Raw genomic sequence first — 19,813 nt, forward strand, 5'->3', positions numbered from 1 at the left:
AGCTATTTTGTTGGTACCATAGTTATGTAACTATATCTATCCTTTTCCAACACATTAACACCCGACGAGTTCGCACAGTCCGTAGATCAGGGAGCTGTCAGCCGGACATTTTAACCTTGTTACTGCTTGTTACCTAATAAAATTCAGCTGAAAATGTTGTCCAGAGCCTCCTTGTTATCCGGTAATTATCAATCTTACAACCATGATTATTCACATTCACACTTTACGCTGATTTTTGTTGAGTTTTATATCTAGTTCATGGTTAAATATTTATGTTTTAGGGCAAAACCGCGCTTTAGTCGCGTTTGCAAGGGCAACTGGAACTACCCCTGCAAACAGTGCACCTGCAGCTGATGCGGCATCCGGCAGTGTATCCCGACCTGTAAGTAAATCCTTCATAACTACATTTCCAGTGTGTATAAAAATCACGTTTGTTTTTTAACAGGTTCGTGGAGAGCCAGGCAAAGTCCGTATGGGTTTCCTGCCTGAGGAATGGTTCACATTCTTCTACAAGAAGACTGGTGTCACTGGACCATACACTCTTGGTGTCACTGTGAGCACATACCTGATCAGCAAGGAAATCTATGTGATGGAACATGAATACTACTCTGGTCTGTCTCTGCTTCTGATGATCTATCTTGGTGTCACTAAGCTGGGACCTTCCATTGCCCAGTATCTGGACAAGGAAATTGATGTATGCTAATATAAACTTTTTTTTTCTTTGTTTTTTCATCAAATTATAAGTTACATAACACTGTTTCTATTTATGCTTGTTAATAGGATTATGAGAGGAACTGGAACGAAGGACGCGTCAATGAAAAGGAGGTCCTCCAGACCCAAATCAAGGGTGAAGAAAAACTGCAGTGGTCCGCTGAGGGTCAGAACATCCTCTCGCAAGCAAAACGCGAGAACGTTCAGCTGCAACTGGAGGCTGCGTACCGCGAGCGCATGATGAACGCGTATTCCGAAGTTAAGAAACGCCTGGACTTCCAGGTCGAGAAGCAGGACATTGAAAGGCGCGCCGCGCACAAGTGCATGGTCGACTATGTTGTCAAGAAGGTCAAGAGTTCCATCACCCCCGACCAGGACAAAGCCAACATCGACAAATGCATCGCTGATCTTGCCGGTCTCGCAAAAGCTTAATTAAGCGAGCTGGTCGGCCAGCTAGGAGAGTTACAATTTATAAATAAAAAACATTCTCTGTTAAGTTAAATATGTCCTATTACTACAAATGAAGAACAGCCCTGTATGCTTAGAACGAATAGCGCATTTTCTTTGAATGTAGTGTGATCGGAATAAAAAAACTTTAAAATTATTTTTATTTATATTGGCGAAAAGAGAAATAGTTTATTGGAAATTATACCTTGATTCAGTCATAAGTCTTCTTAAGGCTGTGTTCATGCGACTGCCGGTGTAAGTCGTGCATCTTCGAAATCTGATCCAGATGACCCGTAATTTTCGATGTGTGTCTGTCGATCCATTGTAACGAGTCCATATGAGCGTTTAATATTTTCCTAATTTGAGTAATCTAGAAAAAAGACAAAGTTATAGTCAATAAATAATAAAATACATGTGGATGGAGACGTTAACCGCAACATCTTCCGCCATTTTGAAAATTATGCTTCCAGTGGCACGACATTAAAATAAAACTTTTGGCAGATATTATAAGTAACTTTCGCAAAACATCTCTAAATACGCACTAATAAACAATTTACTTACCGGATTGGAATTTTCCTGAGTCTTATTCGACTCGTTCAACTGCTCGATGATTTCTTTCAAATCTTCAGACATCTGTTTCAATTGCGTATCCATATTTTCGGCAAGCTGATAAGTATGCACTCGGTCGACGTCCGTAAGCGGGATCTCATTCAACTCCTTCTCCAGCGGCTTGATTAAATCTTCGAGTTCTTTTTGTTGTGCAAGCACAAAATCTAACTCTTGGTCGAGTTGTTGCTGTTGCTGCTTGACGCGTTCAATGCCGCTGTTGAGTGATAAAACTTTCTCACCATTAGAGACCAGCAGACGATCCCATGCGTTCAATTGTTTTGCTTGATTGGAGAACAATTTTCCTTGTTCTTCCAAGTCGATCGTCCATTTATTTATGGCGTCGACCAGTTGACCATAATTGAGATTTCCCGTAGCTGGGATGGCACTTGTTGTGGTCGTTAGAGCCGTTCTATTGATAAAATAATAGAAAGAATAACATTTTATTAAAAAAAAAAAAAAGATTAAAGAACTTACGTTGATGTAGATGCTGGTGTAGTCAAAGAAAAACCTGTTGTAGCTGTAGTTTTAGCAGCACCACCCAGTGAAAATGCTAAATAAAACATTTTTATTGTGTTTTCATAAAGATAAAGATATAAACAAGTATTTGATGCTTACTTGGTGTAACTGTTGCAGTTGTAGTAGTTTTAGCTGTACTTGCACCAAACCCAAATGAACTAGCAGAAGTAGTTGCAGTTAAACTTCCACCTAAATTTAATGCTGGGGCTGTTGCAGTGGTAGCAGCCAGGCTGCCTCCTAAACTAAAACCAACTGATGCTGTGGTTGTTGCTGCAGTACTAGTAGTTTTTGGTGTTCCCAACAATCCAAAACCAGGTGCAGATGTTGCAGTAGTTGCTGCTGCAGCAGGAGCTGCTCCACCAAGCTTGAATGCTGATGCTGCTGTAGGCGTAGCTCCCAAAGAAAACCCTCCTGCAGCAGGAGTAGAAGATGCTCCACCCAAAGCTGAACCAGTGCTGGCTGGTGTTGCTCCAAGATTAAATGTACTTGGAGTTGTGCCAAGCCCAGAAGTATTTGTTAAATTTGTAGCTGCTGATGTACCACCTATAGTGAAGCCTGTACTTTGTGGTGTTGCAGCTGGAGCAGCTCCAAAACCACCAAAAGTTGGTAAAGGAGTTGAAGTTTGTGGAGCACCAAAACCCAAAGGTTTTGTTGGAGCTGCTTTGGCATCACCAGCGCCTAAATTTGCTCCAAAAGTAAAACCGCCGGTAGGATTTGAGTCTGTGTTATTAAATCAAAACATAATTATTGAGTTACATGGATAGAAAATTACATTTTGTATAAAGTGTATACTTTACTGACCTGGTGCAGGTGTACCTGTTGTAGTACTTGGTGTACCAAACGAAAAAGACATTGTGTATTAATGTTTCTGAATTTTTACACAAGTGATTAACAATAATTTTAAACCAAGTAAACTGAAAATGGTAGAGCGGCAACAAGTAACATGTAAATACGTTTTAAAAACTTAGGTTACGGAGGTTCGCGTGTATCTAAAGTTGCATATATAAAAATTAGTTTCATCGCATCCGACGGATGGTTCGCACGCGGTCGTCGCGATTCTCCTTTCATAGGATTTAATTCGGTAACGCGTATTACTTTCGGTGTTATTAGTGATTATTTTTGTTTTTCTTTATTATCATATTTTCATAGTGTTTTCTTGATTGATATATTCATAAATGTGCTTAAAATTGCATGGCACGTATTGTCACTTCAAGCGAAGCGATTGTATTCTTGTTTCTTATCTTATGTTTAAATTCAAAAAAATTGAACTTTTTAGGATCCAAAGAATAGAATTATTTTTAATTTTTATGTTATCGAGAACTTTCCAATCTTTCATATTCTTCAATCTGTTGGTTCAAGTTTATTGACTTAGGTCAAGAACGTTGATTTTTCATTGTATATTTAGTTATATTGCAATTAATTGCAATTGTATAGTTGAGTCTCATTTGGTGTACCAAAGCAGGGTGCCGGCGAAAGTGACTCCCATTCAGGGCACCGTACGAGGGAAGCGGTGGAAGTGACTCGTATTTAGGGCACCAAATTAAGATGATTTTTTTCATTACTTAGATTTCCAATTTAACTAGCTTATTTTATTGAGAATTGTCGATAGATTAAGAATCTGCGATTCGTTCCTTTCAATCTTTAATCCGTCTTGTTCTATTTAATTAAATATCGCTAAAATAATTTGTGTAAAATCGGGCATTCTTTCAGTGTAAGAAATCTGAATTACATAATTTGAATTTTAAATTTGTATTAATTTTTTTTAATCCAAATATTTGCCATTATTTATAGATGTAAAATCGTAAAATATACATGTATTGTTTATTTCTATAGCTATCAGCAAGCGCGAACATTCGATACGAGAATTGTGTTTGTTTTGAACATAACTTTCATTTTCATATCGCATTCGCCGCGAGAATGCAACGCATGAGATCCCCTTGCGCCGCATGTTGGCGCATCTTGATCACAGGTCACGTGTCAAAGCGATTCGCGCACAAGGTCGCGTGCCACCGACGCGCCGGTTTTGCGCATCTATTGCTTTCTTATCCACGAAGTGGCCCGCCAGGACATTTGCATTTGCCCGCCGCAAAAACCATAGTTGGAACTTTTGTATGTGTATAATATTTTATGTATGAATGGCCATAGTCTTTGGCCCGGTGCCGCCGCAATCTAAAAGATTTTGCCCTCCAGGAAAATCCATTGGCCAGCCTTGGTTTACAGTATTTGCCGTGCCTTGGAGTCCATGAGTTCTGCGTTGGTAAGTTTATAATTCAATTAAATTTTTCATTTTAATTTCAGCGTTCTCCATTAGTTTGTATTTACGTTGTTTTGATTTTTCGCGTTCCACCGCGTGTTGCAAATATATAAGATAGTCGCGTACCTACTCGGGTGATACATCTCAAAATTAACTGTTTAGTTTTTCCTTCGCTTGAATTTTGTCATAACCATCCCTATCCCATGTATGTCTCGGTTTTTTTAAATTCCAATTATATCGGATTAAAGTTTTGACGTGATAACGTCTTTAAAATCGTTTTAGTCGGGTGACTGTTCAGAAACTGTGTCGCGAGGCCTCACGAGGCCGATCGCAGGTATACCCCCCTCTCGTTATATCCTTAGGCTCCTCGCACACTACAAACTTTTTATCGGCCGATAAAAAGTTTGTAGTGTGCGGGGAGCCTAACAGTAAAACAATATGTGAAGTGCAAGTGAAGTGTTACAACAATTGCAACAAACAAAACTTATATCACCAATAAGACGTTATCACGTAAACATCTCGATCGTAAACCTACTTTACAAACAACCATTTTTTTTTATCTTTGTAAAATTCTCTATAAAATAAGGTAATTAAATTGGGCAAATAAGAGAGGTCGCGAATAATTCATTAATAAAAATTTCGTAAGAACAATTCTTGTTTCAGAAGTTTGAAAATTTGTTTGTTTTTATTTACAGTATAATTCATAGATGGGACGTTTGTGTACAAACAACATTTTTGTGTCGCGTTGCCATCTGCCCATATCGGATGCATTATATTCTAGTTTAGTTTTGATCACATATACCCAACGGAACACAATTATTTTTAATTTTTACCTGATAGAGAATTTTCCAATCTTTCATATTCTTTAATCCGTTGGTCGCTTGCAATTTTAGTTCAAAAGAGGGCACGTATTCAGTGTACCGTACAAGGGTACGTGTTCAGGGCACCGTATGAGGGTAGCGGTAGAAGTGACTCGTGTTCAGGGCACCGTAGAAGGGCAGCGGTAGAAGTCACTCGAGTTCAGGGCACCGTATGAGGGTAGCGGTAGATGTGACTCGTGTTCAGGGCACCGTACAAAGGCAGCGGTTGAAATGATTCGTGTTTAGGGCACCGTATGTGGGTAACGGTAGAAGTGACTCGTGTTCAGGCCACCGTACAAGGGCAGCGGTAGAAGTGACTCGTGTTCAAGGCACCGTGTGAGGGTAGCGGTTGAAGTTACTCGTATTCAGGTACTCATATAGAGAATATTCCAATCTTTCATAATCTATAATTTTCTGGTTGCTATCTCTTTTAGTTTAGAAGATATTCACTGTCGAAAATGGTGGAAATAAATTATCGAGCATCCCCTTGTTAATTTTTTCATATGAATTAAAATTTTATTTCTTTAATATCCAATTTAACTAGCTTATTTTAAAACGAATTGTCCGTAGATTAAGACTCCAATTCGTCCCTTTCTATCTCTATATTTAAAGACTTGTCAGTACTTTCAGTTGTGTTTTTAGACCTTTTACTCCATTAAATTATTTTAAATTTCCATCTGATAAAGAATTTTCCAGTCATCCCTAATCTACAATTTTCCGATGTGTGAATATAATATTATTATATTGTATCATAGAGTATAAATTATAGCAATATTGCGATTTGATAGGCATTATTAAATTGCTTATGATTGGCATTTTCATGCATTATGAACTTGGTTGCATATTTGATAAAATGTGTTTTGAATTTAAACCTGCCGCTACTAGATAGTCGGTTAGATGGCACTACGATGCACGTTTTCGCGTTGAATATTGTTTGTCGGTGGTAGTGAGTGCATACCGTGTCCGTGTGCGATCACGCGATTTCGCACAAGTGATAAGTTTGTTTACCTGCAGATAACGAATCTTTATTTCTTGGAATAAAATCACATCTTGCAGTTTATATTGGTATCGTAAATATAAGCAAGTATTCTTCAATGCCCAAATCATGAATATAACAATTTTACATTAGGTGGAATAGTTTATTATAAAAGTCATCATCAGCAAAACATTTTTGACAGCAAAGTCTGGCACTCTGTCAACATAAGAAATCATAATTACACAAATCGAATTATAATTTTTCAATTTTTTTAATGTTTCTGCGAGGAAATTGACGCATATCTTGGGAACCTTTTAGCAATATTTGCACGTTTTCTTCTGATTTTGGTAGCCAGAGAGTTAATCTTACGGATATGCTATTGCCGCCTCTAGAAATCATGCAAAAAGTGCCGGAAAATCGCTCGGCAAGCTTCACTATTTTTCAATTTTTTTAATATTTTATCGTGGGAATTGGCTAATATCTCTGGAACTATTCGCGAAATTTGCACGTTCGCTTTTGATTCTGATAGTCAGAGAGCTAATTTTACGAATACGCTATTGCCGCCAGCTGAAATCATGCCGGAAGTGCCAGAAAATCGCTCGGCAAATTTCACTATTTTTCAATTTTTATAATGTTTCATCGTGGAAATTGGCTCATATCGCGGGAACTATTCGCGATATTTGCACGTTCGCTTTTGATTCTGATGGTCAGAGAGTTAATCTTACGGATTCGCTATTGCTGCCCCTAGAAATCATACGGGAAGAGCCGGATATTCGCTCGGCAAATTTTTTTGTAAAGTTTTGTATTGAAAAATAGGAAAAATATATAATTGCGTGTCTCTTCTGAACATTCTATAAATTGTATTTGACCTACATACCTGAATGTTTCTTTTTCAACTCAACGCGTTTATCTATGTTTGTGCATAAACAACTTTTTCATCGCTTTCAGCCAGTTCCATGTTGCGTTCGTACTTTGATCGTCCGAACGTATCAGTCTGTTCTTATTCTAATTCAGTGAAACGCATTTTAACGTTAATTATCGACATAAATATCGGCACGTAATGGTACTGAATTATTACATCATTATTACACTATTTTACTCTCTTTAGATGCGTGTAACAAGATACCGTAATCGTCGTAAGTCTAAATTGTCGCGTGCCGACGGTTGCATTTTTAGTTTCGCATTAGAATGTGGGTTTCACTGTTTTTCACTGTCTTTTTAATATCTTGTCGCGGGGATGTGTGCGGTGCCGTCGGCTGGCACTTTTCCAAGTTTGAACCGTGTCAGGCGATCGCGTTACAAAGTAAATCTCAATATGCAATATAATTCATTATGGTGTTTTATTTATATAAATGATTTCTCTTTTAATAGTGTCATTTTATTTTTGTAACACCCTGTATGTTTGCTTCCATTGATCAAACAAAAATTTATTAAATTTGTTGTTTTCTTATGTTTTCCGCTTCATTGTCGGATTTTCTTTTTATACATTGTAATTTTTCTTATGTATTACCCTGTGTATTTCGTTTTCTTGATTTCCAGTCAATAATTCACTACATTTGTTGTTTCCAGATGTGTTACCCTGAATCGTAGAATAATATTTTAAAATTCAAACTGAACTCTTAAAATCTCCCCGAGATGTCGCTAGAATGTCCGTTAAAACTAAAAATATTCCCGCGATCATATCGTTGTTGTAATGTTTTGTACACATGGGCCATCGCAGCGGATTTTATCAACGCACGTCCACTTTATCTCATTTCGCGCTTGAAATGTTAGGCAAAATTTATTTAAAATAATAAATGTAAAGAATATGTGAATGAATTTACTACTTTATCACAAACTACCTTATCTTATGTGATTTGCATTCTGTCACTACCCCAATAGTAGTTATTATCAATTTACATTGACTTTCTCTTATTCTACGCTTGAAATATATTCATAAAGGTAACGAATATTTAAGTAAATCATCTACGTTTATGATTAATTATCAGATATTATGTAGTTAACTGTTTAAATGGAAATAATATGATATCTATATATATAAAAATGAAACCCGTTTCGCCTGGTCAAGCCATCACATGAAAACGGCTAGACCGATTTGGCTGATTTTTTTTGGCAGTTTTCTAATACTCTGTAGAATGTTCTTACGGAAAAAAATATTAGGAAAATGACTCAGAAAGATTGAAAAGAAAATAAAACCCGTTTCCCGTTGTCACGCCATCTATGTGTGAGATTTCAGAACGCATATACAAACTTCGCATGACTTATTTAGTAATCTGTGGTAATTTGTGACATACCCGCCGCGCCAACAATATTGACAGGTTGATGTTTTTGTTTGGAGAAGGAAAGTCGCTTTCTCTGTCTGTCCCTTTGAATGCTTAAATCTTTGAAACTATGCAACAGATTTTGATGCGGTTTTTTACTTCCGTGCGAAGTCGGGGCGGGGCTAGCGATGTGACTGGCGGAGAATGCTTTACGGCATTAAGTCCGCCTTTTGTACAATATTATTTTTTGTGTAATAAAGTTTAAATAAATAAGGCGGTACGAAGTTCGCCAGGTCAGCTAGTAAGATATATTTGTGATTCAAATATACACTCAATATTTTAATGCAACTACAGCAGTTTATATAAAGCAATAGGACGCGTCTGAAATAAAGAAAAAATCAAAATTTGAAAAAATTTCTGTTTTTAAATCATACCTGCTGTCTTATTTAGAATCCAAGAAACATAGCTAGGAACTCTTGCGTTTACACCCGGTGCATCCGTGGCGCAACTAAAGCCATAAGAAATAATGCCGATGAGTTGGTATCGGTTGGTTTTGTAATTGTCGAACCATGCAAGCGGGCCGCCCGAATCACCCCTACAAGAGTCCTTGCCCATTTCGAAGGTGCATATTTGTGACATGGTGATGATTTTGTTAATTTTTGAATAAAACTCCTGACATCTTTGTTCGGTAACAATAGTAAGGTTGACCGCTCTCAGAAAGTCAGAAATTTCATCATTTTCGGTTTCGTAGACTCCCCATCCTAAAAAAAAATCACCAAATTTAACCATATTTATTTATGTTAAATCAAATAAAAACAGTTTTACCCAAAGCAGTCACCACTGCTCCAGAAAAATCCACATCGACATAACGATATGGCAGACAAATGGGACCAACATTCGTATTAAACTCAATAGGAGTAGTTGTTTTTACGATTGCAATGTCATTTTGCCGAGTAAATCGACCATAATTGGGATGCACAATAAAATCTTCCAATAAATGCAGTTTAGCTGAATCGGTTTCAAAACGCTCTGTAAGTATCAAATTGCAATTAGTTCATACTTGCTTTTGCCCGCGACTTCGTTCCGGTAGTGTTTAATAAAAATGTAATTCGTTTTTACTCCCTTGTTCTAGTACTATGTCTATTCTATCAATAAGATTCGCAATTTAATGCACTTTAGCGCGCCAACTATTTAACTATAACTATGAATGAATCTCAATGCCAACTTTTATTCTATAGAAAAGGGCTGTTTTCAGCGTTTTCCCGGCAATTATTCAATTTTTTTTTGCCGTAAAAACCATCCATGGACATTAACAAACATTTCAAAAAAGAATTGGCCAAATTGGTCTAGGCGTTGTTGATTTATGCGCTTACTAACAGATTTTGCAATTCATTTTTATTGTACCTTTGTGGTTATGGTCACCAACCAAAAGTCCTAAGGGATTTCTTCGCCGTGTTATACAATGAGCGGCAGTAAGAGCATAGCGAGTGGAAATAATAGATGCGCCACACCAGTGGATTTTTTTTACCAAATCAATCAGGGATGCCATGAAAACATACTCATTTATCCCTGTTTCCGTTCCACCCACAATGCGCCTCTGTACAAAGAAAAATTTATTAAATTAAAAAGGTTAAAAAATATATTATATTCTAATTTACTAGTTGAATTCTTCCGCAATCACAACCGGGATTGGTATCACGTCTGGCAATTGGGAATGCTTTGGTAGTGATAATGCATCGATAGCGACCACCAGGCCAACGTGGGTTAGGGACCAAACATGTAAATAAAATTATAATTATAATACATACACATTTTGCAACCCAAGGAAGTAATATCTCATAATACGCGAATATTCGAGTACGAGTACCGATTGTAAGCGCATTTGAAACCGATTGTAGTTTAATTGGTTGTCGAGTTTGTGCACAATAGGTTCGCCCGTCTGAGAATTTTGAATCTCCAGTCGGACTCACCACAAGACGATCATACAGACATTGACTCTTGCTGTATTTCGATCTAGGCTTATCAATTGCATTGCAAGTGACCTCAAAAAAGGTACCCGGTAGACTACTGTAAGCCCATTTGCAAACTTTATGCCGAGGATAATGCATGCTCTGATTAAAGGCAGGGGTTTTCAAAATATGTCGGCCTCCAAATTTAATAAAATACTTGTAGTTACATTCATGGTGCACCATTGCCAACACGTTCGATTGAAACCATACCAAAACACAGTTCCACACCAGCGCCATTATGAAAAAGCGCCTCCGCTCTAAGAACGAAAAAATGACAAAAAGTTATACTTCTTATAATCATAATTTATTAATGGATTTATGGACCACAATTAGTTATTGATTATTTAAATGCGTAAATTTTATGTGTTTACCTGATATCATCATGTTTGCCTAAATTATGCGTCTTGCTTTAACTTTTTAAAACGGACAATCTACCGATTCACAAAAAAATTATAATGTAACAAAAACGCAAAATTTAGTGTTTATATATTTATACATAAATATTTTATTGGTTATTAACAATAAAAACGCAACCTACTCATTTACCTTTGTTTCCATCTCGCCTACATGACGCCTCTGCACCGTGCAATAAAATTTGAGAAATTAAAAACTATAAAAATATATTATTATTTAATTTTTGACGCCATCCGTAATCACAAGGATTGGTTCCGGCAGTTGTAGTTGTGGTGGTGGTAGTGCCTACTCATTTATTTTTGTTTCCGTTTCACCTACTTTTGCCCAACGTAAAATTCAAAAAATTATTAACATTTAATAGTGTATCAAGTATCAAGTGGCAAAACAAGGGCTTTTAACAACGTTTAGCCACGTGATTTCCATGCTATTGTTTCTACTTCACACACACACACTTCTACACACATATCAATATCATTATCCTGTGCTAACACAATTTTATCAAATGCAATAAAGAAGGATGCCTATAAATCCTTATTTAAATTCATATTTTATTTAATATTCGAATGATTTTTGTACATAACAGAGAAACAGTAAAAATTAAACAAACTTATTTTATGAATTTAATGAAGCCCTTGGAAGTGATTGCGATGGTGGGAGTATAGATTAGTAATTTTATATTCATCCTTTTTCTTTAATTAGATTTTTAAGTTTTTCGATTTCCTGTTCGTGTTCTTCTTTCATCGACAAAATAATCGAATCCTGTTCTTGTATGCGCTCTTCCACTGTCGACAATTCTGGCCAGGCGTCTTTCTGAACTGCCTGAAATTAATAACAATGGTTAAATATTGTAAAAATTGTAAAATAAACTGCTTCGATTAGATTTTACAATTAATTCTTGTTTTTGTTAGTTTGGTTGCATATAGTCGTTGTGCTAGTTTCCTATGTTTTGTTGAATTTAATATAATTTGCAATATGAAAGTTATCGCATCAGATATTCTACAAACACATACACACATTATATAAATATTTAAAAATATGAAAAATATTTATGAATTAATCTTACTTGTTGAGTATGTCGTTAGTTTTCAACTTGTTTTCCAACGATTGTTTTTCCAAGTTTAATATAATATTAAAATGTAAGTGTTTTATTTTTGTAGCACCCTATTGCTCAATTTTCTGATGTTTTTCGGGTTTCGGTTTTTCTGATTTTATATTAAAATATTGTTGTTGATTTGTAAATTTTCCTCTTATTGTGTCATATTGTGATTATTGACTCCTTTTGTAGTTTCTGATTTTTTTCTGTAATACCCTGTTAGTTTTACTAACAGCACGTACGTAGAAAATCACCTTTAGTTGTGAGTTTTGAGTGTTCTCCGTTTTGAAAATGGAATTTTCTTTCTAGATCACCCTGTATATATGTTTTCCTTTGTGTCCTTGAAAATTTTGCTTTAGCTGATGTTTTTAGTATTTTCCCCTTTGCACTTTGAATTTTCTTTCTGGAACACCCTGTATATTAGTTTTCCAGGAGCCTCGGGTGAAGAACGAATCATATTTGTAGTGTAAAAATGTTTTTATGTTTTCACATTAAATTTATCATTTGTAACACCCTGTATATTTGTTTCCATTTTCAATCGTCTAGAAAATGAGCTATTTGCTAATTTCTTTAGCCCGTTAGAGTCCTGTTTCAATATGGCGACATAAATTCTGTTGACTTGTAAAATATAAACTTGTATTCTATTGTCAATAAATAAATAGTAAGATATATTGACTTCTTTGATTTGTGTACCCCTTCTATCATTACAGGCCCAAGTCTCTAAGAGAGTTCCCTCTCTCAGGAGATGATCCCCACTATAAAAATTGTTAAGGTATCCTGTGTGATTTGTATGCTCCTTCTTTCATTTCAGCTACAGGTCAGAACTTGTAAGAAAATTTTTAAGTGTCCCCTCTCTTGAGGCGATTTAAAACTTAGAACTATTTTTACAAGATCTTGTAAGGATTGTCCTTATAAGGAGTTCCCTCTCTCTGGGGGTGATCCCCCACCATTAAAATTGTTGATATGCCTAAGTATTTCGGGGATGAAGCGCAGAGACTTCGTAGCTGTAGGCTGGGCCGGAAGTAATGGACGCATTGAAGCAGTAGACTGTCTAACGACACGCGCCAAAAAATTTAAAAATATGATCCACTCCTGTTGCTCTCTTTCTTCCATCTCCTCCTCTTCTCTACTCTACTCTGCTCTTCTGTTCCCTTCCTTCTCTCTTTTCTTCTCTGCTACTCCTCCTTCTTCTTCTTCTTCCTCTTCTTCTTCTATTTCTCTGTTCCCGATTCTTCACTTACTTTCTTATTTCACTTATTGCCTTCACTTGTTTACAATTTCTCTTCTATTTCGTTGCAATTCATATATGCAACCCAAATTGCACCTGATATTTTTATATTTGAGAAAAATGCCTTCTATACCTGAGATTCGATCCGTGTCTACTAGCATGCCAGCAGGTGCACGTACCCACTCTACCACCGAGTGATTATATCATTGTTATTTGATTCTTCTATTTATGATTCTACTTTATTCAACTTTTTAAAAACAACAACCCAACACATACAACAGCTATTTATTGTATGCGCTCAATGCACCTAAGACTCATATGGAATATGATTCAAGACATCAATCCTGCAAACGGCAAACGGGACAAATATTAAGAAGTATATAATATTACATTATGTTTTATTAGCAGCATTAAAAACTACATACATTTTTTAAAAATTGAAAATCATAGATAGCTCTTAAATCTCCTGAAAGTAAAACTTGCCTTATAATACGCGCATCTCTAACATTTCCGCGAGGGAAGCGGTAGACTCCTTGGCACAAGTGCCCTAACCTTCTTCAACAGGCAATGTTGTTTATTTATATTAATTAAACATAAATCCAAGTTATTCTTAAGTTTTTGCGGACGTTTGTGTTATTTACACATAGGTTAACACGAGTGCTTTGTAATTTCACAAGCAAAAAACAATCACCGACGACAGACGGAACCATGTTATATATAATTATAAAAACCATTCAAAATGACTGGATGTAAAACAACAGTTGTAGGTTACCGACATAACGTACAAAACTTTTGTAACAATTCACGTTTTACAGGTTATAGAATACAACGCGACCAAGAATTAAATTCTACATCTTTAGGGACTCCGCTGATATTAAGGGGCAGCCGCATTCGTGTACTTACCCCGAAAACAAACAAAACTTAGTCTTTCAAAACACAAAAATGCAATTTTGACTTCTAGTTAATAAGCTAATCACTAAAGTTACTAATGAAAATGATAAAGAAATTCAATACTTACAATCTGATGAAACAATGGTGCGCATACAAAATCGGACACAGGTGCAAAACCCCTAAAACAACCCAAAATTAATTTCAAAACACAAAAATGCAATTTTTATTGCTAATTAATTAACAAATCACTAAAATTATTAATGAAAATAATTTTAAAAAATTCAGTACTTACATTCTGATGAGAGAATGGTTCTCCTACGATGGCACGTTCCAGTGCAAAACCCCTAAAACAACCCAAAATTGTCCAAAAGTCATTTATAATTGTATTTCATTAACGTGTGGCGAAACCATTTTCTATACCCTAGTAAAGTTTCTACCTTAGCGCCGCCACGTGGCTTATTTCTTAAATAGTGAGTGATCTGAAACCTTGAGTGCCAAATGTTATATACCTATATATGTAATTGCAAGTGAATTAATAATTTTGCAAAATGGATAAAAAAGTATCAACTCGGGCTTGTTGCGTTGTCGACTGTAAAAACACTCAAAGGAAAAATCCAGAACTGCAATTTCACCGTTTTCCTGGATATCCTCAGGAATTGGAAAGAAAAAAGAAGTGGATTGCAGCAGTAGGTACGTCGAGAAATGTAAGTAGATTTTTGTTTGTGGGAATTAATCTTCAAATTTATAATAATAATAAATATTTTCATTTTATTTAAAAAGAATAAGATTTATTCGCAATTTTAACGGCAAACGAGAATATTTAAGTAGATCCAGAATTTGCAGTGCACATTTTGTTGGGGGTGAAAAATCTCACAATCCACTCAATGAATCTTATCACCCAACTATATTTCCTCCAATATACGGAAAAAAAGAAATTCTAATGCAGGTTTACGAGCTGAGAGCTTGCGAAAACGACGGGAAAGAATTTCATCTGCAATAATTAATACAGCTCCAACATGATAATATATTCAAAAATAAAGTGTAAACATTAGCTTGACAGGTGTAGCTTACCCACCATTTAAAAAAAGCCACGAGGCGGCGCTAAGGTAGCTACTTTACAGCGTATAACTGTGTAATTTTGATAGCATTAGAAAGATACGAAAAATGCCTCATGGACCTGACATGTTTAGTTTATAGGAAATAGTTTCACTACACATTATAATAAACCAAATAAATATAAAATTTAATGAATACGTTCTAAATGGCATTGACGTGAATTACTTAAATGTTGATTATTTGGACAAATTAATCGTTGAATAAAAATAAATAATGAATTCACAGACACAAATGTTAGGATACAGTCACCCAATAGCAGATTCTTGGCCACACTTGCCTCACATTTATTGTTTCCCATGTTACTACCAAATTAAAATCTCAAGAAACATGATTAATAACTATAAAGATAGACTGACGAACAAAACACGTGCTCACGACATCACGGCGCACGACCGACTAAGCAGGAAACAGAATTGTCAGCAGACATAAACATGTTGGGGACACGATATCTGGTGTTATCTACCGATAATTGTAGTATGGTATACTTTTATTATTTATGTATTGGAATATCAATGCCAATTAGTTTGATACATTTTGCATTTTTAATACAAAAATTGAAGTACGCGTATAATACAAAAAAATACGACGGCCGACGGAACAACTCACGTTTTACCTCTGGGTATGTACAATCCGCGTGGTAGGAACCCCGCACATCAAACGCGCACAATTGAAGAAGCATTTAGCAACTCAAGAATAATGACGACAAAAATGAAACTAGCGTGGTACACAAGCAAACCGCGTGGCGATCGCACAAAAATTGCACAAGATAAGAAAACATGTTTGTATGTAAACACTGACACTTTCAGTGTGGTAGTGCAGAACATGAATAGAACTGTACTCGCACTATGCATGGAACTATTAATTTCGATTTAATTTTAAATCGGAAACCTGATAGATAATTTAACTCTACATCGATTATTTTGGTATATTTTTTTAATAACATTAACCGTTTAGGCCCTATTTACAATTTTAGAGAAAAATGCGTCCGTTTTTCGTAGACCTTTTTGTTCTTGACATAACCGCCAAATAATTCGACTTTATTTTTTACCCGAAAAAAATTGAAATATTCGATCGAAAAAATTTGAACAAAAAAACTCGACCGAAAAACTTTTAACAAAAAAATTCGACAGAAAAAATTTTTACACAAAAAAAATGACCGAAAAATGTTCACAAAAAAATTCGACCGAAAAAAATTTGAATAAAAAAATATTACAAAATAATTCGGCCAAAAAGTTTTTTTTACAAAAAAATCGATCGAAAAAAATATTAACAAAAAAATTCGACCGAAAAATATTAAGTAAAAAAATGTTGACTCTATTTTTCAAATGAAAAAATTTTAAGCTAAAATTTCGAAAAATAAAGGATTTTAATACATACAATTTGGTGAAAGAACGGTTGTCCTACGACATGGCGTTCGCCCACTAAACACCAAAAATCACAAAATTAGCTGGCCATATCACACAAAAAGAGCATTTTTGTAGGTTTCCCGAGGGTTAAACCCACAAGTTATATATGAAAATTATAAACAAATTTAATACCTACAATTTAGTGCAAGAACGGTTGCCCTACGACATCGCGTTCGCCCGCTAAAACAAAAAAACACTAAATTAGCCGAGCAAAAAACACAAAAAGGGCATTTTTTTAGTTTTCTCGAGGGTTAAACAAACAGTTATATATGAAAATTATAAAGAATATTAATACCTACAATTTGGTGAAAGAACGGTTGTCCTACGACATGGCGTTCGCCGGCTACACACTGATACTTGCGTATCAAAAAGGGTTATTATTTAATTTACACACACAAAATGCTATATTTTCTTGTTATTGAAGTACGTATCAAAACTATAATTTATTCACAAAATTGATTTGACTTTATTATGCTCTGATTTTATTAATAATCCAATCGGAGTACTCGCTGACTCTGGTGTAAACGCCTGGCCACCCTTGCATTCCACAGGGTGATGGACCAAATGACACAATACCTACAACTGTCCAGAAAGCGCCATTTGCATTCATACGCTGTGACATAAGCGGTCCACCGCTGTCCCCACGGCAAGAGTCTTTGCCTCTCTTTCCTCCAGCGCACATTTGTCCACTTCCTAGTTGAACGCGGGCGGACTTGTAAGTGTTGGTGCAATCACTGTTGCTTTTGACTGGGATCTATAGAAACAAAAACAATAAATAACAATAAACAATAAATATATCACAACACTATATTGATCTAAGCTAGATCTAACCTGCAGTTTTAGTTTGATGTTGCTTTCGGATTTTGTTTCAGTTTTGCCCCATCCAGCAACTGTCAGGTTGTTACCTGTATAATCCTCCCTACGTTCGGAGACAGTTTTTGGTAAACAAATGGGGCTGATAAAATCTATTCAAATTAATAAATTAAAATCAAAAACTTTATCAATAATGAATGCCTACATACCTGTATATTTAGGAACGTCTCTTTTAAGCCTTAAAAGTGCAATGTCATGGTATTGATTCATGTCGCGAGGATCGTATTGCTCATGGGCAATCCGTTCTTCAACTTCAATGTCAATTGGATCATCTGTGCAGTCCTCAGCACCGACACCATGGCTAACGCAGTCCTTTTCTTTCTCTGTGTCATACTCGCCCAAACGAACGCTAACACTAAAGACAATGCAAACATAATCAATTATATCAAATGATTGTTAAATATTTCGGGACTTACAGACTCCAACTCCTTGGTAAATCTTTGCCTTTTACGCAATGCGCAGCGGTCAGGACGTAGCGCTTGCTAATTAACACTCCACCGCAATAAAAACCACGTCCATTTGCTAGAATTCAGATAATCCCTAGTTATGATTAAAAACCAAATACGGTTTATAAATAATTCTCCGGAATAGCCCACTTACGTTTTTGATACTCTAGCAAAACCATCCATGGGAATTCATCGATTTCGGTGACTTCACCTCCCAGAATGCGATTCGGCTCACTCACACCGCACTCATCCACACCAGGAAGTAAATTGGAGTTCAAGTCTAAAAAACAAACACGCAAAAAGTTATGTGAAGTAATGTGTAAAGTTTATGGCCCGTCACGGTAGATGCACTTGACCGCACTTATTCTTACCTTTGTCGACTGAACTTCTTGATGTTACATCTTCTTGATTGTTATACGATCCGCTTGTGGGGCAACACACTTTCGGCTCGTTGCCGGAAAACCCGCACTGTGATCTCCTCAAGTAATCCCCGTCGGCTGCCGACACCGGCCGTCGTTGTAAAATGTTTACAAATGGCTGACACTGCTTGATTGCAATACAATTGCCCGGCTCATTTCGTGGAGTCGTACAACCTTGAATATCTGCGAGAAACGAGGTGTCAAATTTATTTGACCAATTACTACATTCTTTTATATTTTCTACGAAGAACATGTGGCATGTGCGTGTTTACCTGATTTAATAACAAAACAAATAGAGAACATATACTTCTACGTAACTTTTTAATCAATCCAATCTTTTTATTGCTTGCCATGTGACCTTTAATACGATAATCACATACTCAATAAGATTGATATTAACATTAAAACGCAAATCAACATGTATCCTTATTAAGCATCACTGGCGTATAAAATATCACAATATTACTTACATGGAAGGCATAAAACGCAAATTAGCACGCAAATTGTTGTTTTCAAATTGCCGGGAATACAAGTGTCATGGAGCTTCATTTTGCCAAGAAACGAAAATATCGTAAAAAAACCGCGTGTTAATTATCCGAATTTGTTCGATGAGTGAATATTACAACAAATATTAGCAAATTAATTTTCGAACATGGTTGGGTCTTATTACGACAATGCTTCAAACTAGATTGACCGCACTGTCCGTCGGCGATAAACTGGTAGACGGACCTGGCAATCGCAAACCAGTCGCTCGACCCGGCTCGCTTTGCCTTGGGGAAACCCATCGCGGCACATTGAACGTCTTTGTTTATAATTCTGTGTATACGTCACCGCCAAACAAGTGTAAACAACTCGAATCAATTTTGAAATGCATTAATTTATTAAGTTGCTAATGAATTATGTTAATCCACATTTACAAACCAGTTAAATCGTAGTAAATTACCTATATGTAAATACATATTAAAATAAAAATTTCATTATTAATTAAGCACAGTACCTAGTATCTGTGATTCACAAATTGTGAATAAATAATAGGTAGGAACGATTTGTGATTTCCAAAAAAAATGTTGAATATCTAATTGCAAAAATAACATAGATGAGAGAAAGTTATTAACTAGCTAGTTCCACTGTAAATTACAGTTTATATTTTAAACGATTCAATCATATTCTAGTTCAAATTATAAGTATAAACTTATAAAACTTGAAATACAAGTGTAGATATATAAATATTTAAACAAATACTTCACAGATTAACATTTTAAAGATACGATATCTTTTCTGATT

The 19,813-nt window shown here is 35.8% G+C and overlaps 3 protein-coding genes and 1 long non-coding RNA gene across 4 annotated transcripts; 2 read left to right on the forward strand and 2 right to left on the reverse strand.

Annotated features, from left to right (window-relative positions):
* The first annotated feature begins 30 nt into the window (after positions 1-30).
* On the forward strand, positions 31-1,315 carry ATPsynB (ATP synthase subunit b, mitochondrial). Its single transcript, XM_065312950.1, has 4 exons — positions 31-181; positions 282-382; positions 446-694; positions 781-1,315. Exons 1-4 carry the CDS (start codon positions 154-156, stop codon positions 1,141-1,143), a joined length of 741 nt encoding a protein of 246 aa, XP_065169022.1. The 5' UTR covers positions 31-153; the 3' UTR covers positions 1,144-1,315.
* Nup62 (Nucleoporin 62kD) lies at positions 1,303-3,273 on the reverse strand. The gene is made up of 5 exons (XM_065312927.1): positions 3,085-3,273; positions 2,383-3,003; positions 2,242-2,317; positions 1,720-2,176; positions 1,303-1,528 (listed from the first exon to the last, which is right to left on the reverse strand). Exons 1-5 carry the CDS (start codon positions 3,134-3,136, stop codon positions 1,370-1,372), a joined length of 1,365 nt encoding a protein of 454 aa, XP_065168999.1. The 5' UTR covers positions 3,137-3,273; the 3' UTR covers positions 1,303-1,369.
* Positions 3,274-4,203: 930 nt separating this feature from the next.
* On the forward strand, positions 4,204-8,187 carry LOC135799743 (uncharacterized). The gene is made up of 3 exons (XR_010550055.1): positions 4,204-4,392; positions 4,474-4,540; positions 7,943-8,187. It is a non-coding gene; the product is annotated as an uncharacterized lncRNA (long non-coding RNA).
* Positions 8,188-8,928: 741 nt separating this feature from the next.
* LOC135797992 (CLIP domain-containing serine protease HP8-like) lies at positions 8,929-19,279 on the reverse strand. The gene is made up of 13 exons (XM_065310634.1): positions 19,000-19,279; positions 18,482-18,712; positions 18,265-18,390; positions 18,081-18,186; positions 17,814-18,019; positions 17,623-17,756; positions 17,264-17,545; positions 10,811-10,898; positions 10,293-10,351; positions 10,039-10,231; positions 9,460-9,663; positions 9,069-9,395; positions 8,929-9,015 (listed from the first exon to the last, which is right to left on the reverse strand). The coding sequence occupies exons 1-13, from the start codon at positions 19,076-19,078 to the stop codon at positions 8,993-8,995; spliced, it is 2,058 nt and encodes a 685-aa protein (XP_065166706.1). The 5' UTR covers positions 19,079-19,279; the 3' UTR covers positions 8,929-8,992.
* Between the last annotated feature and the right edge of the window lie 534 nt (positions 19,280-19,813).

This window comes from Atheta coriaria, unplaced genomic scaffold (genome assembly GCF_025399875.1).
Source record: "Atheta coriaria isolate IRGN ID8LTWV9N9 unplaced genomic scaffold, Caltech_Dcor_3.1 hic_scaffold_9_pilon, whole genome shotgun sequence".
Lineage (NCBI taxonomy): Eukaryota > Metazoa > Arthropoda > Insecta > Coleoptera > Staphylinidae > Dalotia > Dalotia coriaria.

What these genes read in the sequence shown, in the direction of transcription:
- LOC135797992 (XM_065310634.1), bottom strand. Translation starts at nt 19,078, where the DNA reads ATGAAGCTCCATGACACTTGTATTCCCGGCAATTTGAAAACAACAATT. An exon ending in TTATTAATAAAATCAGAGCA is followed by an intron (nt 10,899 to 17,263) that starts TAATAAAGTCAA and finishes TCGTTCTTAGAG; the next exon opens with CGGAGGCGCTTTTTCATAAT. An exon ending in AGCAGTGGTGACTGCTTTGG is followed by an intron (nt 9,396 to 9,459) that starts GTAAAACTGTTT and finishes ATTTTTTTTTAG; the next exon opens with GATGGGGAGTCTACGAAACC.
- ATPsynB (XM_065312950.1), top strand. Translation starts at nt 154, where the DNA reads ATGTTGTCCAGAGCCTCCTTGTTATCCG. An exon ending in CAGAGCCTCCTTGTTATCCG is followed by an intron (nt 182 to 281) that starts GTAATTATCAAT and finishes TTTATGTTTTAG; the next exon opens with GGCAAAACCGCGCTTTAGTC. An exon ending in ATCTGGACAAGGAAATTGAT is followed by an intron (nt 695 to 780) that starts GTATGCTAATAT and finishes GCTTGTTAATAG; the next exon opens with GATTATGAGAGGAACTGGAA.
- Nup62 (XM_065312927.1), bottom strand. Translation starts at nt 3,136, where the DNA reads ATGTCTTTTTCGTTTGGTACACCAAGTACTACAACAGGTACACCTGCA. An exon ending in AACAGGTACACCTGCACCAG is followed by an intron (nt 3,004 to 3,084) that starts GTCAGTAAAGTA and finishes TTAATAACACAG; the next exon opens with ACTCAAATCCTACCGGCGGT. An exon ending in CTCAGGAAAATTCCAATCCG is followed by an intron (nt 1,529 to 1,719) that starts GTAAGTAAATTG and finishes TCTTTTTTCTAG; the next exon opens with ATTACTCAAATTAGGAAAAT.